This window comes from Drosophila bipectinata, chromosome 3R (assembly GCF_030179905.1).
Source record: "Drosophila bipectinata strain 14024-0381.07 chromosome 3R, DbipHiC1v2, whole genome shotgun sequence".
NCBI lineage: Eukaryota > Metazoa > Arthropoda > Insecta > Diptera > Drosophilidae > Drosophila > Drosophila bipectinata.
Window position 1 is genome coordinate 2,017,816 of NC_091739.1, and position 26,335 is coordinate 2,044,150.

General features: G+C 47.1%; 2 protein-coding genes across 5 annotated transcripts in view; one reads left to right on the forward strand and one right to left on the reverse strand.

Moving 5' to 3' along the window:
- Window positions 1-167: 167 nt before the first annotated feature.
- Window positions 168-26,335, reverse strand: part of Cad87A (cadherin 87A) — a 58,091-nt gene continuing 31,923 nt past the window's right edge. For 3 of the 4 annotated variants that reach the window (XM_070281730.1, XM_070281727.1, XM_070281729.1), the window contains exons 3-16: window positions 8,821-8,884; window positions 8,418-8,764; window positions 8,215-8,360; window positions 7,851-8,158; window positions 6,736-7,799; window positions 5,138-6,154; window positions 5,026-5,076; window positions 3,565-4,164; window positions 2,912-3,510; window positions 2,068-2,851; window positions 1,731-2,006; window positions 1,410-1,672; window positions 1,020-1,353; window positions 168-959 (exon numbers count right to left, since the gene is read on the reverse strand). In XM_070281730.1, the coding sequence (XP_070137831.1) occupies window positions 885-959; window positions 1,020-1,353; window positions 1,410-1,672; window positions 1,731-2,006; window positions 2,068-2,851; window positions 2,912-3,510; window positions 3,565-4,164; window positions 5,026-5,076; window positions 5,138-6,154; window positions 6,736-7,799; window positions 7,851-8,158; window positions 8,215-8,360; window positions 8,418-8,764; window positions 8,821-8,875 (5,919 nt within the window). In that variant the 5' untranslated portion in view covers window positions 8,876-8,884 and the 3' untranslated portion in view covers window positions 168-884. Of the gene's footprint in view, window positions 960-1,019; window positions 1,354-1,409; window positions 1,673-1,730; window positions 2,007-2,067; window positions 2,852-2,911; window positions 3,511-3,564; window positions 4,165-5,025; window positions 5,077-5,137; window positions 6,155-6,735; window positions 7,800-7,850; window positions 8,159-8,214; window positions 8,361-8,417; window positions 8,765-8,820; window positions 8,885-25,839; window positions 25,868-26,335 lie in introns of all 4 variants that reach the window. The other variant, XM_070281728.1, reaches the window with a different exon arrangement.
- LOC108130780 (uncharacterized) lies at window positions 4,253-5,143 on the forward strand. Its single transcript, XM_017249380.3, has 3 exons — window positions 4,253-4,555; window positions 4,605-4,805; window positions 4,862-5,143. The coding sequence occupies exons 1-3, from the start codon at window positions 4,314-4,316 to the stop codon at window positions 4,983-4,985; spliced, it is 567 nt and encodes a 188-aa protein (XP_017104869.1). The 5' UTR covers window positions 4,253-4,313; the 3' UTR covers window positions 4,986-5,143.

Sequence of the window (26,335 nt, forward strand, 5' to 3'; positions counted from 1 at the left end):
GGGTGTTTATTAGGGTGGTCTCCCTGCACCACGTAGCAACCTGGAAAAACCGGGCAACCGAAATGTTTCGTGGAAACGATGCAAATATCAACAAGTGCTAAAAGAGGTCCTGTCGGATGCGACATTACTGAAAACCCATAGCCCGTTTGAAGGAAAAAAATGCTAAATTAGTTATTTATATAATATATTTGATGTAAATGCAAACACAAATGAGTTTCTGGCTCTGTCCGTGAGGACCTGGACAGCGGTCAATGGTAACTTAATTCGTTGCACGATTCCAATTCTCTCCAACTTAAAATTATAAACTTATAAGTATGAGCAAGTTTGGCTAATTAAACTATAATCTATTGAGCTAAGTGTTAGCGGGCCAACTTAATATAATACGGAATTGGAAGAGCGAATAATTTAGTCTTTTTAGTGGTACAACTTAGGCTGTCATTTAAACTAATATCGCGGAAATATTCGAGTAGACTGAACCGTGTAGGTGCAAATGCGAATGCAGACGTACATTAGTAACTCTTACATATTCATATCGTTTCATTACGGCTAGACATTGTCAATATATAATAGTACATATATATTATTGTCATTATTTATGCGGGAGAATTTCCATTATGGGCTCTTGAATTTCTGTCCTGGGTTCTAGTTAAACGCTGGCTTACCAGTTACAACTACGCTATGTATATATTTACGTTGTCGATATATAAGTATTTTCAAAGTGCCTATGTACGTGTCTAGAATATTTGATGGTGTATACGCAACGGCGGACTCAAAGATGCAACGGAACCAATTCGGTCGAAAAAAACCACGACAAACTACACGATACACAGCTACTACATAATTTACACATCGCCTTGGGCAGCTTCTGCTGGTCCCGACAAGGCTTAGATGAGCTCGGCCACAGCATCGTCGCCGTCCCGGATGGGGGCCTGGAATGTGGATCCCGTAAACTCGTATAGCTGTAAAGGGATACAAATATTTAGCTTTTTTAAATAAGGATTTAACAACGCCGTTCTTACCGAAGGAGCTCGGTTGTTACGCAGTGTGGCGTAGTCCGCAAACTCGTTCATGTGTGGGTCAACCCGGGCCAGGAGCAACCCGGCACCAGCCACACCCCCGGCACTAGCCCCACCACTGCGCATAGACCCACTGCCGGCTCCACCGCCGGTGAGACGGTTCTGGTTGCTTCGGGGCTGAATGGTGGCGTAGGTGTTATCCACCGACTGACCAACATGGTCGACCACCGGTAGGCAGCGGTGATCCAGCTGGCCCGGCGCTTCCGAGTTAGAGATGTGATCAGGCTCCGAGAAGACCTGCATAGTCAGCTCTTGCTCCTCATAGAGCTTAAGTTTTCTGTAAATAAATATGTCAATCAGTAGAGCTCACGGAGTTGGGAATCAATAACTTACTGTTCGATCCACAGTGGGTTCTCGGTGGTGTTAAGGTCTTCGATAATCTGTTTTTTAATCAGAGCCTCCTTTCGTCGCGTTTCCACCGGAACCGAAAGGTTCCAGTGCTTCAGGCAGCAACAGAGAACGATGAAACTGATGACCCCAACGAATAGCACTATGACCAGAGCTACCAAACCAGCTACGGCCAAATCAAACTCATCCTGGACAATGGCTATATAGGCCGGCACCACGTTCTCAATGGCAAAGCCAGCATAGTAATCCTGAAAGAATAATCCTGATTTTTATCATGTTTAAGGGATAAATAATATTTAGCACAACCTTCAAGTAGTCGTAATTCCTGTCTATATCCTTGAGTATCTCATCAACAGGAGCTATTTGCTGGGTTTTTGGATCCACCGCATGGAAGTATAGATCGCACCAGTCCATGCGAATGCGACCAATGGAGTCTAAGTGAAAACGAATCTCGTCGACGATAATGCGATGCTGGGTGGCGTTGCGCAGCTCGGCTATGATCTCTTCCTGCTCCTGATAGACCTCTTCCGGGGGACGGGAAAGAATCACACGGACCAGTTGGGTTCCATCAAATACCCAAATCTATTAAAAAAGGTACAAAAATATTCAAGTGAAAAGGTTTGGACGAGTCGCTTTAACTCACATTGACTTTGGTGCTGGCCGAACGCTGTGGTTGCTCTATCTCGCGGGCGATGATCTCCAGCTCGAAGTGATCCTGGTTGTACTCGGCCATTATGGTATTGGCAGTGATGCGGCCGTCTTGCGAAATCGCGAACGGGCTGGGCACAATCGACCCTGTGGCCTTGCTGGCGCCAAACTTGTACAGATTGGAGGCCACGATCATGTACTCGATCTTGGCGTTCTTTCCCTGGTCCGCGTCCGTGGCATTTACGAGGGCAATAGCAGCTCCCATCTTAGCATTGGCATTGACCCCGGCATAGTATACAAGCTTCTCAAATATAGGGGGATTATCGTTCACATCCAGCACAGTGATGGCCACCTTGGCCACAGTGCTGTCGCGGTTCAGGGTCTTGATGGAGAAGGCGGCTCTTTCCTCTTCAGAAATGTGCAGGTCCGCCTTGATGCTGGCCAAGATGTACAGAGTGTAGGAGTCGGTCTGTTCCCGGTCGAGGCTTTTGTTGGTGTAAATGTCTCCTGTTAGTTTGTCCACGTAGAAAGCCCCGTCCTCGTTACCCAGTAGCATGTAGTAGAAAATGTCCCGGTTGTGCTTGCTCCTGGAGGCTGCCTGGATGTGACCGATCTTAACATCCCGGCCGCTGTTCTCATTGATCGACACCTTGTAGGGATTTGAGGCATCGGGGAACTCCGGCCGGTTTTCATTCGCATCCACAATGCTGACGCTTAGAAGACGCAGAGATTCGAAAGGCGGATTGCCGGCATCTCTCGCCACCAGAATAATGTCGTAGCTAGGAACGAGTTAAACAATAAATTAATTGAAGTTTCTCGAGGAAGTCTTGCTGACTTACTTGGCTCTATTCTTGCGATTCAGCTGGGTTCTGGCTCGCAGTTCTCCCGTAACTTCGTCGATCTTGAACTCCCCTGTTTGCTGCTCATTCCTGTTGTTTACCTGCAGATGGTAACTGATCTTTCCGTTCTCCTCCGTATCGTTGTCCGCCGCCTTGACAGTCAGGAGAAGATAATCTGGCTGGACAATGTCCCCGGGGATCTCAATAGTGGCATTGGATAGTGCGGGAATCAAAAACTCCGGCTTGTGGCGATTGACTCTCAGAACTGTAATCGTAGCCGTTGCCGTGCTCTCCATGGTACCAGATCCCTGGGTGTCCCGCGCCGAGATGGTTAGCTCGTAGACACCGTGCTTTCCAGCCAAGCTCTGGGCGGGATAGACGATGCCCGACTGGGCGTCTAGTTTGAACAGGGCCATTTCGTTGCCGGCCGTTATTATGTAGCGAACGTCTCCATAAAGACCCTCGTCCTGGTCGATGGCCTGGACCTGGAGCAGAGCAGCTGGCGGCTGATAGGCGGCGTTCTCGGCTACCGTGGAGTTGTAGACATCTCGGGTAAAAACAGGAGCATTGTCGTTCACATCCAGGATGTTGATGTGGATCTTCAAGGAAAAATCTTCAGTAAAACGAAAATGTTATTTATATGAATTACTCACCGTGGCTGTTGCCGATTTTTGGACAGTAGCAGGAGCCTTATCTTGGGCCACTACCGAGAGAGTTAGCTCCTTGATCTGCTCGTGGTCTAGGATGGAGGAATTGGCCACCATCACATTGCCCGTATAGGCATCAATACTGAAGTACTTGTTGTTCTCCCCTATCAGCGTGTACGTGATCTCACCGAAGACGCCCACATCGCCGTCATGGGCCTCCACCTTCCCGGCCACTGTGCCCCGCGTCGAGTTCTCCGTAATATTGAAGTAGTAGTCCGACTGGGTAAACTTTGGCTCGTTGTCGTTCAAGTTAATAATGTCCACGACCACATCGGCGGTGGCTGTGAGGGCAGGCACACCGGTGTCGCTGACGGTGGCCAGGAACTTCACCTCCTTTACCGCCTCGTAATCCAATTGTGCAATGGTGTATATCACTCCGGTGGTTTGGTTGATGGCAAAGTAATCATTTTCGCTTATGTTAAACTCGCCAATGCTTGAGTCCTCGTCAGTGGCCTGCAGGGTAGTCAGTACTGTGCCGATCGGCTGCTCCTCCACTATTTGCAGCTTGATTTGGGGTTGCTCCACACTCCACGGGGCGTTGAAACGCTACAATTTAGTTTGGTCCATTATATTGTGTAATAAGACAATGTCAATGTTAAGCGTATATTAAAGGCGGCAACTTAGGAACTTAGTTGTTGCTTTGGTTATAGAGTCAAAATTACAAAATAAAATAAAACTTGCTGGCATTTAAAAGAATGAATGAGATACCCTACTCCAAGCTCAAGCTGCTCTTCATCAGTGTATTCAACATACTCCACAATGCCGCCTATCTGAACGTTTATCGCTTATACTCTGATATAAGAAGCGTTAAGGTGGAGGTCGACAATTCCGAACAGGAGGCTTGGATCAGAGAGATCTTCACATTTCTCGTCACCAGTCTTGTAGTGGTGCGATTTTTACTGTGTTTTGTGGGCCTGGCTGCGAGCATTGTGGCCATGTGAGTAGGTAACCAAACTTATAGCTTATCAATAACGCCTGCTTTGCAGCTATCCCATCCTGACCAACTCCCAGGCCGAGCTACTAATGCCCACGATCATTGTTCAGACCATAGACAACGTGGTTCTGAACCTCTACGAGATGATGTTGGGCTATGGAAGCCTCTGCTTCCTATATCCCACGAGCACGCCAGTCTTTGTCTTCTTCCTCGTCAAATTAAGCCTCAAGATTGCCCTGAGCATTTCAGTCTTGTATGTGTCTTGGGTTACAACAGATCCTATACTTAACTAGTTCCCCTTTTCTGTAGGAATATATTCTCGGATCAACACAGCCACTTGGCTAACCTGGGCAGTTTTCAGGAAGAAATGTCTAGTTTAGGACCAGATAGTATCGACGAAATCGAGCTAACCAACCAAAATTTGGTCACTTAGGGGAAGTTTACTCAGGGGAAGTAGAAACAAGTTTACTCACCGGTGGAATCTTATTGACATCTATAATCTGAATTATCAGCAGACCACGACCCTGAAAGAAACAAATGCGTCTTTGACAACCGAAAAGATACTTCACCAACTTGATCCCCTACCTGTTGCACGTTGGGGGCTGTACTGTCTGTAACCAGGACGTTGATGCGCATGACGGCAAACAGATTCCGGTCCAGCTGTTTGTTCACAAGGACCTTTCCGTTCCTGGCGATGGCGAAGTACTCCTTGAACTGATCGTTGTGCGGCAGCTCCTTGCCCTCCTTGTCGATTGCTGTTATGTCGTCAGTGGCTGCGAACTCCAAGGCATTGTGGCTGGCCACGTCAGGATCAAGAGCAATCAGAGTGTGCACCAGCTGCCCAGGAGGGGCATCCGCTCGGACCTCTGCGTGCTGAGTGGCGGGCACGAAATAGGGATCCTTGTCGTTGCTGTTCTGGACGTTGATCGTCAGAGTGGCGGTCCCGGTGAGACTTGGAGTGCCCAGATCGGAAGCCTGCACCTGCAACTGGTAGGTGTTGCGCCGATCGAAGTCAAGTTTCCGGGAAACAAACACCTGCCCAGTACGCTCGTCGATTCCGAAGTCATCGAAGCTTCCCTGCTGGATGCGGTAGCGCAGCTCCGCATTTTTGCCCGTGTCCAGGTCCGTGGCATGCACCCTCTCCACCGTTGTACCGATCTCCGAGTTCTCCTCGATCACCGCGTTGTAGGATTCCTGATCGAAGCTGGGAACGTGGTTGTTCACATCCCTCACGGTGATGTTAACCCCGCAGCTGGCCGTGAAGAGTCCGTCGTGGGCCTCCACAACGAAGATTAGCTGGTCGCTGTTCAGGTTGGTCACGTCCAGGCTGGCATTCGGCCGGATACTGATCTGGCCACTTTCGCGGTCGATGTCGAAAATGCTCTCCACCTGCTCGGATCCACGGATCCTGTAGCTTATGCTGGACATTGTGTCCGCGTCCCGGGCTTTCACAATCAGCGGGGAGTCGAAAACCACAGATCCCTCGTCCACACTCGCCCTGTACAGAGGACTTTCGCAAACGGGGGGCGAGTCGTTGGCGTCCGTTACGGAAATTCGAAGGGAAACTACTGACGTTGAGCCGCTACCATTGTCATCAGTGGCCTGTAGAGGAGGAATCAGTAATTAGTCGTTATTTTAAAATTTTAAAATAGTCCCCATATTAGGTTTTGATCACCTAAAAAGAGAGAAAGCTACAAAAAACAGAGCCTAATTGTTAAACTATACTCGTATATTATAAAGCAAGAAAGGAAAGCTAAGAGACAACTTTTTTGACCAAAATTATAGGGTAAAGGCATATAGGGTATATAAAAAAAACGTTTTATTACCATAAGGGCATACAAATATGATTCAAAATTTTTGTGTGAAACCCGAATAATCAACAGTGTAAATATTTGGCAGAATATTATTTTGAATAGAATATTATTTGTACAAATAAAAGATTATTTTCAGCTTTCGCGGCAGTAAAACTTTGTTTGCTTGTAATTCGAGGTTGGTGATAAAATTTTGGCTTGTTGGGCCAATATTTGCTATCCAGTATATTCCCTATCCTCATTTAAATAGTCTCGTTCCCTTTGATATTTTTAAAGGAGATGTTAATGTATCGAGCCAGTTTTTTCTACTCGTCACGCATGTGAAAACATTCCCACCCATGCCCACACGCGAGGATTGAGACAGTCACTCACCTTGTATGACAAGAAGTACGTGTTCTCCGTTTCGTAGTCCAGACACGTCTGCGGAGCCTTGTCGTCATTAGCAGTCGCCGCGGGAGCTCCAGCAACGTCTCCTGACGAAACTGGAACTGAAGCTGGCACTTCTGGAGCGGCTGGATGCTCTGGCGCCTGCGTGATTAGCGTGTACTGAACCGTGGGCTCAGTGCTTATTTCCCTGGGAGCCTCCTCCACGGACCGCGTTTCCAGGTGACCCTCTGCCGACCCGTACTCCAGCTCGCCTTCCGCCAGATCCCGCCGTTCGCGTCGACTGCCCTCCCCTTCGCCATGGCAGTTGGCCAGGCTGATGACGCCCGTCTGCTCGTTTACGTGGAACAGTTCGGCGCCAGTGCCAGAGAGGCTGTACCGGATTCCGGAATCCCCATAGCTGCCGGAGTCCACATCCTTGGCCGTTATAGTTGCAATGTACTGACCAGGCAGTGCCGCCTCCGAAATGGAGGCTGAGTAGCTGTCTCTCTCGAAAACGGGCTTGTTGTCGTTCGCGTCCAAGACGCTCACCGTAATGGTCGCGGTGGAAGACAGGCGGGGATTCGTATCAGTCTCCTCCGCAACCACCAGCACAATGAACTTACGCTGGTTGGGGTTCTCGTAGTCCAGAGTTCCGTTGGCCACGCGAATGTTTACCTGGGAGTAGCCCGTGACCAGCTTGGGCTCTACATCGAACACCCCAGACACATCTTCCAGGCGCAGGGCGAACTTTGAGTTGACGCCCACGTCCGCGTCGCTGACACTCATGTCCAGGGCCAGGGGTGTACCGGGGGGCGTGTTTTCCAGGAGGGACACGGCGTACTCCTTGCGGTTGAACACTGGCGGGGAATCGTTCACATCCCGAATGGTAACAGTAGCCTTGGCCGTGGCACTGGTCAGTGGATCGTCGCTAGGCACTCCGTTTACAAGCTCCCGGGCCCGAATACCAAGTGAAATGATTCCGGTGGAGTCTTCCAGAGCCTCCCGATCCAGAGGTTTGGCGGTGCGCAGTTCCCCGGAATGTGCGTCCAGCAGGAAGTAGTCACTAGGATCTGCAATGGAGTTTATTAATATCGGTAGTGTTAGGTTCCCTATGATCATACTTGTGAGCAGATCATAAACTATCTTGCGCGGCTCCCCTGTGTCACCATCCCTGGCATGCACAGTCAGCACCAAAGTGTTTATGGGGCTGTCCTCGTCGATTACCGTGGAGAGAGATCCCTGGAAAACGGGCGGCTTGTCCTGCACATCCTTCACCCTAGCCTCGAAGGTGGTTTGGGTTTTGTGGAGGCCGTCGGTGGCCTCGATCTGGAAGTGGTACACCATCCGCTGGTTGTAGTTCAAAGTGTCATTTAGCACCACGGCAGCATCCAGAACTGTCGCCTCCTGTTTCGTCACCTGCAGCCGGAACCTAAGGGACAAGACCATTGTTACAAGTGGGGTCCTTTCTTCGGGGCGGATACTCACTTCTGGCACGCCTCGGGACTTTGCTGCTGAGGCAGGCACTTCAAGTCCAAGCTGTCGCCAACTATATCCCGGTCCTTAACTAGGATCCTGTCAAAAATGGTTGTGCCCACCTTGGCGTCTTCGTTCACATCAGCCTCATAGGGTGTCTACAAAACATAATTTGTTGGGAGATCGTTATCCTGAAACGGTTCAATCATTCTTACGTTCTGGAACTCTGGCGCATTGTCGTTCTTGTCGAGAATGATGAAGGTGATTGGCACTTGAACGATGTTGTCCTTCTCGGATTCCCCCTCGGGGTCCACGCGATCTCGGATCGAGACCAAGAACTTAAGGCTGTCCTTCTCCTCACGGTCCAGTGGCTCGACAAGGGTAATGTTTCCGGAAATGGGATCCACACTGAAGTGATCCGATCCAATGGCGCCAAAGGTCACCGGGCTGCCTTCCGGGTCGTAGCCCTCCAACGTGAACACCACCGTTCCCACAGGCACATTCTCATACAGAACAATGTTGTTCAGGGTTTGCGTAAAGACTGGCGGTAGATTCGTCTCTTCTAATGGGAGAAGGGGATTAGTTGTGTCGTACCAAGCTATAATCTTTAAGACTCACCATTGGCATGGCCCAAGGCCAGCCAGATAAACAAAACCCCCAGCGAAAGCTTCATGGTGAAGCCTGCAAAAAAAGAAGCAAGAAATACACTTTAATTTTTTGTGTCATTTTGAGCTTTGAAATTAAAAATGTGATTTTAAAAATATAGCTATAAAAATGGTGTATACATATTTGGGAGAAAACTCAGGAAGAGTAAGACTCCGTTCAGCCAGCAATATGGTCCAACCCGGTGCCTCGTGGGTGTGATCCAGTATAACTGATCAGCCACCTTAAGACAGCCATACTATCTTAAACATTTTATAACGAGTAGTCCTTTTTAATAAATTAAATATACTTAATAATAACCATTAATAATTAAATTAATAAATCATTCTTTCGTTATGAATTAATTAATTTTAGTTCACTTTTTAATTTTTTTAAGTAAAATAGATGCATGTAAATTAATCAAAGAAACTTTCATTTATAACCCCGATCTTATTACTGCATAAAATGACTAACCATTCTGCAAGTCAAGTCGGAGACAACTCAAGTTAATATAAAAGCGTCTTACTTCCTCGCTTTGATAGTGGACTCCGACTCATTGGTCTTCTTTTTACCCTTATAGAGTATATCAATTTTGTCCCGATGTTTGTAATGAAGGATGCTACATTGCTTGCAGTCATCAGATTTGAAAATTTTTCAAATCATATATAAAATCTTCTTTAATATAGTCCTCAGATGTCCAAAAGTTTTGATAATTGGATTAGAAAGGTAAATATTTTGTAAAATACAGATTTTCCCATGCAAACGCGCTCCATGGCTGTTTTAAACCCTCATATTTTAGGGTACTTTGTATTTCTATTTGATGTTTTTCGGCCGCTGCTGTGTTTGTTTTTGTTTCTCGTCATTTCGTCCGCGTAAACAAACAATAAAGATAAATTAAATTTCATTTCGTGCTGAAAATTCAATTAGCTGACAATGCACACGGGCCAGAGAGAGCGTGACAACGACGCTGGGTGCGGGGGCGGCGATGCTGGTGGTGCCACTGCTACTGATGATGATGGTTATAACAACATAACGATGTTGATGACAAGCCCAACAACATCGGCGGCGTCAGCAACAACAGCAACAAGAAGGGGCAAGGCAACAGGCAACATTGTGGCAAGTTGTGCACTTTAACCGGGGGCACAAAGGGCCAGAAAAGCGCCCGAAGGCGCCAACATTTCAGATGTGTCCGTCCACGTGGCCGGGTGTCCGGCACGCACCCACCCAACCAGCGGCGATGCGGGTTCGGGGAGTGCTTCGTGCAGGGCCGTACATATCTGGTAACCAGCAGGCGGACCGGCCAAAGGATGACCACACAAACAGGCCAAGGAACAGGATTACACGGTGGAAAATAATGTCTCCGATTGCAACTTTACATTGGTGTCCATGTTGCAGGCACGCCTCGAATATGACTATTTCACGAAATTAAGATAACGTTTTGCTTAAATCTTGATATAAATTTTGAATTTTTGGCCAGTGCATGGAACAGAACAGAAGCAACAGTCATGTGCCCGAGAGCAGGCAGAGCCAATTAGTTATGCATAAAAGCCCGACTAAATATTTTCAGTTTTGCCATGTTTTGTGGGGGTTTATTTGCTTACAGCTCCGGCCAAGAGCCTAAATGGGCAGCCCGGACACACATCCATTTGGAAGAGTCTGTCTGGGCCACGTCGGGTCCGTAAATTCACCTACAAGCGTTTTCCCGAGCTCGGCCCGGCCATAAACTGCACATTTTAGGGTTAAGCGGGTTGTTTTCGGCTCTGCTGAGGGTTTTGTTGAGCTCCGAACTAAAACTTATTCCCCCGCTCCCCGGAGCCACAGCCATCTGTAATCCTCACCGCAGGTTCAAAGTTCATGCAGGAACTCGGAATGCCCTTAATGTTGAATATACTCCGGCGGGCCAGGACCTGAGGCTGAGCGTTCGCACCGGCAGCTCTCTTTAAGCTAAGAAGGGTTTATGGCTTGGTTCTTATTGGAAGGTCAATGGAATGGGGGTCTGTCTAGTCCCCTGGTAGCTGAGATACACTATCCCCGCGTCCGATACACGCAAATTGAATTCCATATTCAACTGGTTGCCACCTCAGTGGGATGCACAGCCAGCCTTTGCCGCCAAAGCTCACAGTCCCCATGATCCGGATGATATATGGTTTTCGGTTTAGAATCGGTTTCCAGTGATGTTCCCTGTCTGCTGTGTGGATGTACATATTTGGGCAGGCTTTGTCCTGCTGATTGCAACTCCAAAGTGAGAATTTATGGATGTTTAAATCATGCCTGCCGCAGCAGAATAAATTTGTTTGCATTGTGGAATAATCAATGGGGATTAAATGTCTCTAATAGACTGCCATTGTTGCCGTGTTAGCCAGGACCCTAATGACTGGTCCAATGACAGCTTGGCCAGCAAATTAAATTGCCACATAAATATCTCCTGCCAGCACGCATAAATCTCAAGCATTTTGAGAAAATTCCGGACCAACTAATTGCCAAGAATTTCGTCAACATTTCAGGCATGAAGCATGCTCCAGTGCGGGAGACAGTCATAGGTTGTGTAAAGGTGCGTTTTCATGCAAAAATTGTTGCAAAATACCTAAGAATTACTTTTCCCTTTTGTGATGTTTGCTTGTTTTCGCAATATTTGTTTCAAGAAGCATGCCAGGAAGAGCACTGCCCCTCAATAAGGGCTTTATTTTATTTGAGAAGCAACCCACAAGCGAAAACCAGGCTCGAATGGGCCTGCAATGTTTGACTTTATCCTTTTACATCCAAAGTCCTTGGCTACCGAAAAGCCGGCTTATTCACAGCCCGAGTGGCCGAAATCCTCGCAACTCACAGCTTCATTTTCATTAAAAAATTCGAACAAACTCGGATATGATTTCCGCAATTTCCTGGCCTTGGCGCTAATAGCCCACAATATCCAGGCAATATCTTTTATATTTTTCACCGGTTACTTGCGAGCCCGCCCCCAGTCCAGGGCCCGGGCCCTGTGTCAATATTGTACCACGGCCATTAAGGCCCACCCAGCCACGCTCATTCAAAGGCTCCCATAAATACACATTGGCGCGCGGTCGCTGGAGCATAACCAATATCAATCATACAGTAAATTTATATTGCATTTACATATTTTCCTCTTCACGTTTGTCAATCCAAAGCCGAAATGTGATGGGATGGGCGGGCGAGGGCGAGGGCCTGGGACTGGGACTGAGGCGCTTTCCCCTTTCAGCCCAACCTGTTGATGGCCCAAGCCTTTCGGGCGGTGGCTGCCACAATCCATCCCCCGGGTCAGGTCGTTTGCCCATCCCCGGCTGCTTCCTGAATGGCGTCCATAAAAAGCCATGTGTACCTTGAGTCAAAGCTGCCGTCCTCCTCAGGAGCCAGCTGCCGTTGAGTGCTCCGCAAACTTGGCTTTGGATTCTTCGCCAGATTGCTTGCCCATCCCCTTTCGGGGCTTGTCAAACATAATAAATCATATTTATTTAAAATACATTTTGCGCTCCTGCCAGCCGCTCCCTCCTGCCCTTGTCCTTAAATCCATCTTCGGGGACTGGCAATAATAATTGAATTAGGTGCGCTCCAGAGGACTCTGCTCCGATTTCGCCTAATGCCCGAAACTTGTTTGTCCCGCGACTGTTGCGCGGTTGCTCGCCGCTAATCCCGGGATCCGACTACCACTGCCACTGCCACTCCGACTGCTACTGCTCCTGCGACTGCGACTGACTGGCAAACTTGACACTTGACTCTGGTGGTTCCGTAACTTTTTCGCTTTGCTCGCACTTCTCGCCCAGCTGCTGTGGTGGCTTGTCGGGATTTGTCTGCAGGGAAATCGGTAAATGGAAACGGATTCTGAGAGTCTCCTTATCACCAAAAGTAGGACTCGCCCCACGATTTTTTACCTAAAAGCACGTGGCTTGTAGCTCAACATTCAAAGAGAAAACTGAAACTCCTTCCTTATAGGAAGGAAAACAATCTGTTTTCAAAAACATACTCTTTTAAAAAGATAAGAATAAGTATTTTAATCGATTACCAGATAATCCTAAGTAGATTTATTTGGATCCAAAGTTTACAAATCTCACCTACTCATACATAGGTGTAAGCTAAGATACACTTCAGATAACCTACATACCTTTAACATCATTAGACCAAAAGGCCAAAAGTCCTCGCTCCCAGTGCTACACCCACTAAGTAAGTTTAGTTGGTTAAACTTATCTACCTTTACCAAAAATAAAAACAATTAAAAACAGAGTCATAGCTGTCCTCTTTCCGATAGTTCATAAAAACACGCACTTCTCCCTGTCAATCATATTCTAATTAAATGCCAAAAATTAACATATTTGTGATTTAATTTTTGAAATATTTTGGCACTGGAATGTTGTTTCTATTTTTTGCAAATCATCGGAAATTGTAATTGATTTCATGATGCGTACGTAGTTTAGTTTCGATTTTGCAGAAAATGCTTTAAAAAGAGACGAATGAGTTCGGTTCCAGGTTCAATCCTCGTCAAGCTTCCCCTCTGCCATTCCAGCTGCTTTTATCTGATTTCTGCCCGTCTGACATAATAAAAATGTCAAACTCCTTATGCTGACGCTTGTAATACATTTTATTCATAAAATGTTTTTTTTTATGATTTCAGCCCGAGTCCCGACCCTCGTGACCGCGTAGCCCAGCTTATATCCCGCCATCCACTCACTGCCATCCGTTCTTTCTCGTCTTGAGCTTGAGCTGGTCTGTGTGCAACATTTGTTAGGACTGATGATGATGATATCCCGGGAAGGACGCGAGGGTGCCCAAAGTGCTCCACTTAAGTATGCTATGTAAATCACCTGTGCGATTGCCCCGCTCCCCTCCGAGAACCACCCACCACCCCCAGGTGACACCACCCCTGTGGCCCCTTTTTCGCCGGCGGTTGCTAGCCAAGCGGCATGTCAGTGGCGTCATTTTCTTTATGTCTTGCAGTTTGTTTGGCCCACGGCGTCCTCGCCGGCGCGAAACCTTTGCCAGGGATTCTATTTAAACAGCATTATCTTCAGTTGCCGCCTGGCCCCATCCCCATACCCACCCCCTCTAGCGTGCTCCTCGGAGATGCCTCAACATTTTTCCCTCGCATTTAAATTGCTCTTTTTTTATTTGCGCCTTCTGCCCCCATTTCGGTGGGGAGGCGGGCTCCTTCGCCTTCTTAATTTATTCATAAGCCTGATGGCGCTGGTCGGGGCTGGGTGTTCCACTTCTTGAGTGGGGCAACATCATTACTATTACTCATGCACGCCACACACACACACGCACATCAAGGCAAATAAACGCACACAAACAAACGCATTCTCGTGCGTGTGGCATCGTAGCTCAAAGTTGTCGTGTCCGTGTTTATTTAGGACCCATCCCCCCGCTCGAAAGTCAAAGTTTCCATTTTCTTCTGGTTTGTTTTTTTAGCTAAGCAATTTTCACGTTCACCTGGCTCTCCCCTCTCCGTCAATCATTTTCCCAGGGAAGAGCCGCTCTCGCCCTTCCATCGGCTTCACAGATTTGCGCTGTATAATTATTCCTAGGCCGGGCCTCCATATAATCCACCGAAGTTGAGAACAGTGCCGGACGAAATTATAAAACGAAAATGTGGAGAGTAATCTGAACATGCCAAAGGCCTGCCTGCCAAGCCTAGCCTATAGCCCCCTCACTCTTCTCGTCCTTACACCTATGAAACGCACTGTACTCCCTGTAGACTTACTCATTTCGTATTCAAAACACTTGTGACAGTTTAACAAATTTGGAATTTAAATTGCACTTGCACTTAACTAAGCCGGGAAGGCAGCGCCAGCAGGATGGGGCGCCCCAAGGCAGATCGCGAGCGCGGCACCTGTTGGGGGCACAACAGAAACACACGTCCCTCCATATTTACAAACATAGATATATGTACCTGTGTGGGGTTAGGGGGTGCTTCTATAAATCTGTTGCCTTAATCGTTATCGTAGAGGTTGCCAGTTTTTATGACGAGCGAGTCGCTTAATTTCTGCAATCCCTCGCAATTATGAAAGACAAACGCGGCAAGGGCCAGAAGGAGGGCGGAGAGCTGGGGGAAAACGTGCCACATCGACATCCTCGGGGGATGCCCCTTTCACTCCCTCCCGAGCACAAGCTGGGGGTCTTAAGGATAAAGCCAGAAAGCAAGCGAGTTCGAGTTCGAGTTATTATCAAGTTTCTCCATCAGCTGTTTGCCTTGGCGCTTCGGGTTTCGTTTGTTTTTCCGTGTTGGAGGATTACCATTGTTGTTTTTCCCACGAGTATTAAGTGGCAGGCCCCCTCCACGCCACCCTCTCGCTCACCACCCCTCGGAACAGACAGGTGGAAGCTGCCAGTGCCCCGAAAGTGGAACTCGAACTTAAAATTACGGCTCTGAAATGAAATTAAAATGGCTTTCTTTGCCGCTTTCCGTCTGAAAAAAGCTCTGAAAGCGCTCGGTAGTTTGTTATTGTCTGTCTGCATATTGAGGAACGTTAAGCAGTGGGCCCTCCCCGACACCCATCCGCCCACTTGGCCAAGTTTAAATTGGTTTTATGTTAAAGCCAAATGAGTGCCGCTCGGGGTTGGGGCTCCAGGTCTGAGCTCGGGTTCCAGCCGAGGCTCCCATCCCACTCCCACCCCGTTTCCAGTTGAACATCAGGAAATGAAATTTCTTGCGAATTCCTCTTATTTTTTGCCTCCTTTTTGTTCTCCCTCGTCCTGCGGGCGGAAGGTGGTGATGGGGGCTGGCCCTGGCTTCGAGGGGTTGGAAATTGCCGTCGAGAGGCAGATTTCCCAGCACTTGACGAGCGGCCGCTCAAGGAGTTTGACGGCTTGTCAAACACAGCCAAATGTTTTGATATATTTCATTCACTTGACAATCAACTGCAGGGTGGTGTGCGGAGATGAGGGCATTCCAAATAAATGACCCGTAATGTATTAGTTGGAACGACCTTGAAAGGGCCCTTGACAAAGCCTTAACCCATTTGGAACAAGTAGAAGAGCGAAGTTCGAGTTCGAGGGCGACAATAATATTATACTTGGGTCTAAAAGGGAGATATATGTATTCTCCTAAAAGTAATATTTAAAAATAAGCAGAAAAATAAAACTACAAGATTTTAGGACTGTTTCTCCTACAACACCCTTTTTCACACCGCAAAGTGGGATCATTTCTAATATGTTTATCTTGGGCTGATACTAATGGGTTTAGAACACTTATCACACCCCGAGCACACCACAGGGTTAATCGTTTGTTTGTTCGCCTTCCGCCGGGCTCTAATGCAACGTGTTTCCCTCCGAAGAAAAACACCAATTTTTCTTTATTTTTCAGTATTTGTTCTAAACTCATTGTTCTCCTGGGGCGGTGGCGGAGAGGAGGAGGAAAGCTGTTTTCCGTTTGTGTACTGTTCAGATTTTTAGAGTTTTTCCGATTTTTAAATGGGCTCCCTGCTCTCCTCTCGCTCTAAGCTTGTATTGCTGTCTCTTTTCACTTTAAAACACTATTGCTGCCTCGGCGCTCTTGTCTCTGGTGGAAGGGACAACCTGTTATGGGAGCAACATCCCAGTTAACAAGGACACTACAATAGTCTCGGAAATAATAACGAAACATGAAAGGAAACACAGAAGCAAATACTTAATTGACAGCAGGAACTCCTGGAACAAATGCAGGGAACTTGGAGAGCATTTCGGTAGGAAAATGCAATGTAAATGCGTGTCTTAATGTTTGAAGCATCTGTGGCTGCGAGTTTGAGTTGTGGGAACTCTTCTAATGGTGCCAAGCACATTCCAAAGCCAACACGAAGCACCAGAGGTAATTATAGCGAGTGGAGCAAAGAGCCTATTAAAACGTTCGTTTATTAGAACGCATTTTGGAAGGCAGTCTCGGCTTGTATGGCGGTTTCCCCCCGCCTCAATAATCGTCGAATGCTATCAACTCAATTGGAGTTGGCTAAATGCACTCGATAACTTCCTCCCGGCCTGGCTTACCCCTCACGCGCTTCGAGAGCCCATTCATTACGGCCCTTAAGCCAGGCTAAGGCCCAAAGGATTGCCGGGCTGCACTTGCAGGGAGGCTGGCCTAAATGGGAGCGATAAACACGGATATTATAATACTGCAGATGACCCGACTTCTATCGGAAAGTACCCCTCCAGGAGCCAGGAGCTGGAGGAAACGAGCCAGGAGCACGTTCCAGGAGGAAGCACTTAAAATATCTGCGCACGCATGACTGATGATGACTACTAAGGACCTGGCGGGATTTTCCAGGAGGCCCGCCTCTCAGGCTCAGGTGAGAGCAGAATCCGATAAGTATTTATATTTTATACGCCTGCCATCGTTTTTGTTTGCAGTACGTGCCTCATTTGCCACCCACATAATGACAGGCTCCGCATGCCCCTCCCGAGGCTGGCGGGGAAAATTATCGAACAGCAAGGGGCAAACATCAAACGCCGCATTACACAAACGGTTGAAAGACATCAGCACTTAATTGCCTCTAATATGCCCGAGCGGCAGTGCCAACATGCCACAAGTGACACGCCACGCAGTGTTCATGCCCACAGGTATCTGAACTGTAAGTATCTTTATCTGTGTGCTCTGTGACCTGGTCCGGCTGTCGTTGACTGCTGTGCAATCATGTCCGATAACGGACGACTATTATCATCGCAGGCACAAAGAAACTCGTCAAGATGTGGCCCAGAAAGCCGGCCTAATTAAATCAGTCCGTGCCACCGCACACGCCCATTAGTTTCAAACTCCAATTAGTTTCGATTAAATGCCATTAGGTAATAATATAAATATGCCCGAGCTGAAGCTTGATTGCAAAACGGATAAGTACACATTACGTCTTTAAGATATTCGCTTAAATTTCCCAAATCGGAAGTCGCCCGAGTTGGCTCAGATTTTATGCAAATAAAGATAAACAGAGTCGTCCGATTTTCGGTGTCTGGCGCCGACAAAGAAGCCACGTAGATGTGATCCACTGCAGCCGACTACGTGACCATGAATACCCGAGAAGTAAAAAACGAAAGCAAGCCAACTGAAAGAAAACGACCAGAAGTTACAGCCGAAACATCAGCCACGACATGGAGTCACATCAACCCCGTGTTTGGAGAGTGTTATTGCGATTTGGTTCGACTTCATTCTGTGACTTTTTATCAATTTGTCAGTCTTACTTCTTGTCCCATTCATCTTCCGATTCCCCTTTTTATGCGAGTCACAATGGGAGGAGCACGCCCATTATATAAAAATATATAAAGAGACAGTTAAGCGCTTTAGAAGCTTTGAAAACAGCATCGCTGCTGGGAAACATTAGGTATCCGACCTGGGGGTACCTATAACAATCCAATCTATAAGCTGTCAGTATCAGTATTAAAGGGCCTTTTTATTGTCATATTCAATAATCAACAGCCAGATTGCAATGAAAATTCCAAACAAAAATTTAGATAGAGTTGGCGAAACTTTCCATGCAACCACTGTCTCCTCCATATCTGCTCCGACACACCCGCAATCCTTTTTTATGCTCGGCCCTAAATTCCACAATAAATATTATGCTACCAAAGCTCTGGGAGAATTACATGACAGTGGCATCTAGAGAAGCATCAAACCTCCCGACGTTCTTTTCATACGTTCGAGGGCGGACAGGCAAGAAGAATAAGTAGACGGAGCTCGGAAGTGGTTCGCAAAAAAGCACACAGCACAGAAATGAAAGAAATAAGCGTTATTATCGTTATTACGTGAGCAAAATACATACACACAGCCACTGCGCCACGAGCACAACTACTATATATTAACAAACAATAACAAAACCGACTGGGGGCTCTGGGCCCGAAGGACGATGACGACGAAGACGTTGAAAGAGTCGACGACAAAGTCACCAAAGTGCAAGTGGGGAGGGGTGCGTCGGCAACGTCAAGCTTGGAAGTGATTTCAGGGAGCACTTATACCACTTCCATGTATTTTACTGCTCATATGGATATAAACAGAGACGTGGGAGGCCAAATGGACCCACGTACGTCGCCCGCACTTGGAGTGCACTTGCCAGCAACGAAAAGCTTCCGAAATTGCACACGGGATTGAAGGGCCGAGTATAGCAACAGAGACAGCCCCAGTGGTTATCATGGAACACATTTTATTGTCCAGCCATCAGTCCGAAATTGATTCGTAACTCCACAAAGCCAAACAAGTACACGGCGAGCGACAGCCAAATTAGCCGGACAGCCGGAAGTGCTGGGGCCAGGTCCGCCTCGGTCCAGGGGTATGGGGCGGCGAAGCACCGAATGATAGATGGCTATAAATTTAATAAACTGCTTAATTACCAGCCACAATGAATCGACAGGAAATCCGCAAATCCCAAAAAACAACCGCTGGAAGGACAGTGGCAGTTCCATGCTTGTTTAAGGGTTGGAAGGATTATATTTATTTATTTGTGTTCTATAAAGGATAACGAGGATTCATATATTGCAGTTGCAGCCTTGTTGTGATGATACTTGATTGTGTTATTTTCCCGGTTTAAAAATATCTTGATTACCACTCGCTATGCGCGTTCTGAACATCTGAATCTCAAACAAACAAATTAAATATTCCGCAGCTGAAAATCGATTCGAAACCCTTTCTGGTCCTGCCTCCGAGCTTGCCATTAAATAGAATCCGGAGGATCTGCATCGCATTTTATTCCGCCGCTTGTAGTCCTATTCAAATTACGACGGATTTCCAGCCGCCAGTCGACATATGGCCGGGGAGCACCCTCCGCCGGGTGACTTCCCGGGCTGGCAGTGCGGCCGGGAGCTAAACATGGCAAATGCCATTGGATTCGAGCTGCTTTGCCGGGGATTTAGTTATAAATTCGCAGGAGAGGCGCGGAGAGGCCGTCATTCGCCTCCTGCGAATTGAAATTTAATGCAAATGTAAATGCTGCAAAAAATAAAGCAGATCCCACGCAGACCGGGGAAGTACAAACAGATTATGTGTAGCATACATTTGGGGGAGCAGCCCGGGCCCGGCAGTGCAACAGTTTCAATATTAGCGTGGGTCTGGAAAGATTTTCATACATTTTTCATGGCTATTGGTTTTATATTTTCGCAATATTTTGCGGGAAATACACTTTTTCCGAATTTTTCCATTTTCCATTTACTCAATTTACACATAAAAGGTGGAAAGTCTACTTTCGGGCGCCGGAGCGGGGTGTTGTGTTAAGCCCTTGTGTAACTCATTTTTTTGTCTTCGACTTGTTTGAAGTTGACAGCGCAATAAAAAGGAAAAACAATGAAATATATGCAACAAATACGCAAATAATGACAAAAGCCGACCCTCCAAAAATGGAGAAAAAATCTGTTACAATATTGAAATATTTTATGAGTGAAATACGGCGCCCGCACTTTAGCCTGCAATCAAGTCCTTCGCCGCACATGCATAAAAAACAGACACAAAAACATCGACACGGGCCCACCCACACTGGGAGCGCGTTACGTCCTTTTCCGGATTTTGTCGAGGGCCCTGGGCCCAGGACCCGACCTCGCCCTCTCGCAAGTCCTTGTTTTTTGGCTTTCACTCAACACGCGACACTTAAAGCGCTTTAAAAGCAAATTTATCTCCCATTTCCTCAAATGCCACGAGCTCAACTGCGGCAGTTTCTCATCCTCATCCTGCGTCCAGGCTCCTCGGCGCCTGCCTGCCTGCCGCCAGTCGTCTATCCCCTTCAAAGACAATTGCATTTACTGCAGGAATAGGGGAGGGCCCATAGACACACTCGAATATTGATTTATCGAGTTGCCCACATGGCTTCTCCCCTGGCATATGTCCTGGCAGCAGCTTTCTCTGTCCTGCCTTCCCGAGCAATAAAAAAGGGGCAGCTGAGTGCGGAATTTCGCAACCGAACCTCTTCAGGTTAACCCCAAGTCGTTCCCCCAGGCAGCTCCCCGTCCCCCCGTTTAGTGAAAACTTTAAGTCTAATGACTTTTATAGATACTTGGCAGTAAGTCGACCTCCTTGTCCTCCCATCTGGCCACTCCACGTGTTGTCTGTGTGTCTGTGGTGGGATTTGGCCAATGAACTTGATTGTGGCAACAGTTTTAGCCGGGGATTGACACAACTCAAGTGGAAAAGGAGCTGCCGGCACAAAGGCCAAAAAGCTCATAATGCATTAAGCGCTCTTCTGGATATGGAGAGACAAGAGGGGAGTCAGGAAGTGCTGCTGCCAGTGGGGGAGTGGCGGAGAACACTCCTGAATATTCCTCGGTTTTATTAGTCTTTCCTTTTATTGGATATTATGCGAATCAGCTTGATTTCAGTTCATGCCTTTATGATCAGATTACTAGGGGCTTAGCAGGCTAGTTTTGGGGGATTGGGAGGCTCAACTAAAGTACTATAATTCCTAGCTATTCCGGGCCAACAAGGAGCCAGATGTAGCTAACTTAAATTTCAATCATTTCAGTTAAGAAATAGCTCTCAGGGCTTTCTCCGCTCCATCCCTTAACTTATTCCCCATTTATCATTGACAATAGCGCTGCGCCAAGCGGAGTCCCCGGGCGGGTCCCTACATTGTCTCGCAATAATCGCCTCTGCATTGAGGGAACTGCAGTCCCCAGACTGCAGTACCCACGGCACGTTACTGACCACACCTCCAGCACCCAGGCAATATCCCCAGATCACCTTTTATACACTTGCCCACATACATACATCTGCAGAGCTTTATTACACTCTTTCTTCTCTTCGCCCGAGGATACCGCCACCCTGCCGGGCTGCAATAAAATGGCGAAGAACGAAGGAATACAAATTGCCAGAAGGCGTCATAAAAGCGGCGTTGAGAGGTGGCAAAGTTTTACTGTCAACCCGCGCGAATTCTTTAATTCGGAAAATGGATTAAATGCACCACACTCCGAGGCACGGGCCAGGGCCCTCGGTGTCCTGTTTACCAGTTTAAAAGCCTTGTTTAATTACAATGATGAACAATTGACGGCTTTTAATGAGACAACCACACGGCGCAAATGGCGAGAACAGAATTTTATCCTCACTCGCACTCCCCCGCTTACGGCCCTCGACGGCTGATGGGATTGCTTCCCAGCCGGTTTTCTCCGGCTTAGGCCAGAAACTAATGGCCCAAGGGCGGAGCTGGTGGAGCTGGCAGAGCTGGCGGGTGAGTGGGCGGACTGTTTATGGACTGCCAAATGTGGGCGGAGGGAAAAGTAAAACAAATTCAAACGATTTCACGGAAAACGAAAATGGAATTGGATCCAGGGCTGGGATCCGGACCGGAAGTGCAGCTGCCTGAGGATTAGCATTACAAATCAGATGGGGAAATTACAGAAAGAATTTGTTAATTAAAGGGAGATTGGGTAAGTCCAGGATAGGATTTAAGGTGCTGGGAGATCCTGGCAGTCTGGCCTGGAGAGCGAACTAAAAAGACAACGACATTCCTGTATCTATCCTGAATCAAACCACATTTAATGAAATGCCGGATCTTACAAGAGCCAAAATGCCAACAAGGCTGAGGGAAAACCGAAAAGTTGCAACTCAATTGGCTCGAAATTGTTGCCCAACTTGTGCATCTCGAGGCAAGCTGACAAAAGTGCATAATTCTATAAGAGGCACACAAATTGAAACACAAACACGAGGGAGCCTCCCCCCAAAGTCTCGAAACTAAAAGGAAAGTTTGGCAGCCAGTCTGAGAGTTTCTATTAAAAATATTGTCAACTCAATACGGGGAAGTAAGTGCCAGAATATGGGCTGCCTCGGACGTCACGGGGCGGGCGGGAGGTGTGTCTATGAGCTGATTGTTGCAAACAAAGTTTTCATAAGGAGGAGGTTCCACGCCGCAGCAAACAAAAAAGATGGAGCCAAATAAAAAACAGAAACCGACAAATTGGCAAAACCTCCGAGAGAATCACAACACAAGGAGGCTGTGGTTGGTGGCACAACAAATAAATTGACAACCGCCCAGCCCCCCAGCCCCCCATCCACCCGAGCCTCTCGTTATCATAGTTATGGTTGAGGCCCAGCCGCAGCCCAGCAACGATGAATGCTGCGGTTTTCCGGGAAAGGACTACACGACTTACGGGAGGGATGGGGAGAGCAGGGACGGCAGCCAGACTCCAGGACACAAGGTGTTAGGCTGAGGCATAGAATCGGAAGCCGCCGCAGGCTCTCCATACACTCGATCCGCGTCGGCTGCAGCTTCTGCGGCTGTTGCTGCCACAAATTAAAATGTGGCGGCGCTTAAATTCTCCCGCAAATTTATTGTTTGCCGCCAGCTTGGCAAGGGCCCAAGGAGCGCGGTAACAAAGCCAGCCAGCCAGCCAGTCAGCCAGAAATAGGCAAATAAGTAAATGCTTTCTGGGCCAAGTATTTATTGGCGTGAAATGGGAGCGGCGGGGAATGGGATCGGAATCGGGATCAGGGCAGATTTACGAACACATTACGGGAAGTACAAAAACCAAATGCAGCCCGACTTTAAGCCTTAAATCCACTTATTAAAGCCGCGAGGATTTAAATTAAAGCTGGGCCGCTGGAATATTGGTTTATCTTTTATCGAGCGAGGCGTCTATTTTGAGGAACAATATCTTCCTTCCACGGGCAACTTTTTGTGCCACACATTAGACCAACTGCCAAAAGTTATGAACCCTTCGCTCGCCCCAACAAAAAACTGAAAAAAGGAGCCAGAGTCCTTATCCGCCAAGCAAAACAAGAGTTGCTGCCGAGGATAATGCGTTGCAAATGTCGACGACAATAAAAAGGATAATGCGACAAGTTGAAAACGAGCCAAGAGGCGACCGAATGACCGCCATTTCTGCCGGAAAAGTTTTATGCGAAGGACAAGGGACAAGGGAGGAGGAGGGCCATGTAGGGCCCAAGAGCGGAAAGTTGAGAGCATTTAATGAGTTTATTGAACCAATTGCACAGGCTGCAGAAAGCCAGTTGTGTGTTTCGTCATCGGTTAGCTGGGATTGCTGAAAACTGAAACAGAAGTCCCGCCATTATTCTCAAGGAGCGTCCTCTTATCTGGAAAAGGGGCATGAATTAGACCTTGAGTTGCTGTTGCTGTGCGATTTGCCGGAGCCAGAGCTAATTCAGCTCAGTCGCCAGCCTCGGAGAGCCAAGTGCAATTCTTCTGGCCATTCGTCTTGGCCATTTTGCCCATATCCGAGCACCGAGAGCCGAGAACGTCGCAGGGTCAGAGCGGCTGGCAAACGAAATTGCGGCAGACAGAAGTCATTTAAGGAGAATTTATGGGATTTTAACTGACATTTAAACAGTCTCCAGGCGGCAAGACAGGAGGTTGGCGAGAGAGGGGCACTGGGGCCCCGAAGGGAACTTGTCGACCAAGATTAGCGACGACTGTGCAACAAAATGTTATGGACAGGGCCGGATAATGAACGACGGAGCGGTGCGCACCAGAGAGGAGGTCGGGCCGGAAGGCTGGAAGAGGAGCGAAGCGAGAAAAATGAAATGTAATTACATTTGGAAACGGCCAAAGAGGAAAATGCAAAGAAAATGTAGCCAGTCCAGTCCCAAGTCCAGAACAGAGGGCCATCTGGAGCCGATGGCCAGTTCCAGGGCTGTGCTGGCGAGCAAAAATCACTGCAGCATTTCCTTGTAATTAACTTCATGAAGATGTTTTCCTCGGCGGAGGGCAGGGGCTACAGCAGGCAAAAAGAAAGAGACGGAGCTGACAGCTAAGCTTGAAGAGAGATGACTGAGCGGGTGGGAGATGTTATCTGCGAAATTGAATGCTTACTTCTATTGCGAAAATTCACCAAAAAATTGCATGAAAATGCTAAAATGTCCAAAAAACAAAAAGCACTCAAGCCGATTACAGTATGGAGTTTAATTATGCTGTTACTGAAATATAGGAACTACATATATCAGCGAACAACGCTCGATCATACTTAGCTCCCACAGCTCCCCAAGGGAAAAAAGAAACTTGCAGTGCCCGGCATTCATAATTCTGATGTTGCTGGTCGTTGAGTTGGATTTTTCTGATTGTACTTACTCGCGGACTGATGCATCATTTGGGGATTACCGACTCATTGAATGAGAGTCCCCTCCCGCAGATTAGGGCCCTTGCGCAACCAGAAGCCGAAATGGATGACTGTGAATACACACTGTGGTCTGACCGCCAAAGATAAATGCGAATATAATTAGTATTTGCCGATAAACACGTGAGGGCGTATCGCAGGACTCTCTTCACTAAATTAACCTGACTAATACTTGACTTTGGTTACAAATTATAGTTTGTTCGGGTTCCTCCGGGCAACGAACACAAGATTGACTTTAAGATTAGCAACACTTCTCCCTGGAGGACTTTAGTTCTTACCCAAATCTGTGCAGCGACTGCTCATTGTCCTTCTATTGCCTTTTTTTTGTTGTAAAACAAAGGAGAGTATTCGCACGATCCTTCCTCTTAAATCTCTTAAAAGAAACTTTCCCAAAATCTTGATTCTATTTAAGGGGGGATTTCTATTTCCAAGAGTATTATTTAAAAATATTATATCGAATATTATCCAAACTATAGTAACAAATATTTACATCGTTGTTCTGTCATTTCTAAAGTCGGAATCTTGGTGGGGAGGGGAATCTTGGTGTTTAAAAAATTCACTTTGTACTTTTGCTTTCGGATGATTTTTGGGAGTTCTTCTGTACACTCCAAATCACCAATTTTTGGAAGCGCTTTCGGTGATTCCCCATAACTGCCTCCCTGATAAACATTTCTCAATAAAAAATTGTTCAAAATATTCTTTGAATGTTGTTTTATTAACTCTAAAGATAATAAATAACCGCAATCAGTATCTCCACTAAGAATTTATCTTACCCCTCCCTAAAACTACTTGTGACTTCTTCAAGTGCACCACTTATGCACCCTTGTGTACATATGTATGTTGGGCTTCAAGTGATCGGTCATGTCGATCAACTATACTCTTTATTTCTTCTTTCCATGAGTCCAGTCACTTGGAACTCATCTTTGGAATTCTATTATCTCTCGTGCCCAATGCCCAAAAACATACACTCGTGTAGTTGCTGCTTACCTTATCCTTTTTATTCCTTCGGCCGTTTCTGTAAGAAAATAAGAAGGGATAATTAGTTAATTGCCGTTTCCAAAAGTTTAAAGTCAAAGAAAATTAAAAGTTTCCCGAGGAAAAGTTTAAAGTCGAGCCGAAAGCTTGAAAAACTTTGGAAACTTTGCAGTTCCCCCGTTGGAGCATGGAGGACCCTTTCATTTTTCCCACTCAAATAGGTAAATTAGCTATTAACTCGATTCGAAGAGACATCTTTGTGCTCTAATACGATTGCGAGAGTCTGATGGAAACTTTGGAAAACACAAAAGGCTTAGGAAGTGTTGAGCAGACTTTCCCCACTTGTAAGTTGTGGGGAAAATCAAAGAACTGTGGCAACAATTAAACTGAAGAGACTCTCCAGGACTCATTTGTTCTATGAACCTGTCCTATTCTCTCCTATTTAATATTTTTACATACATGGATGTACATAAATACTAGCTGTGATTTACTGGCCAACTAACAAAAA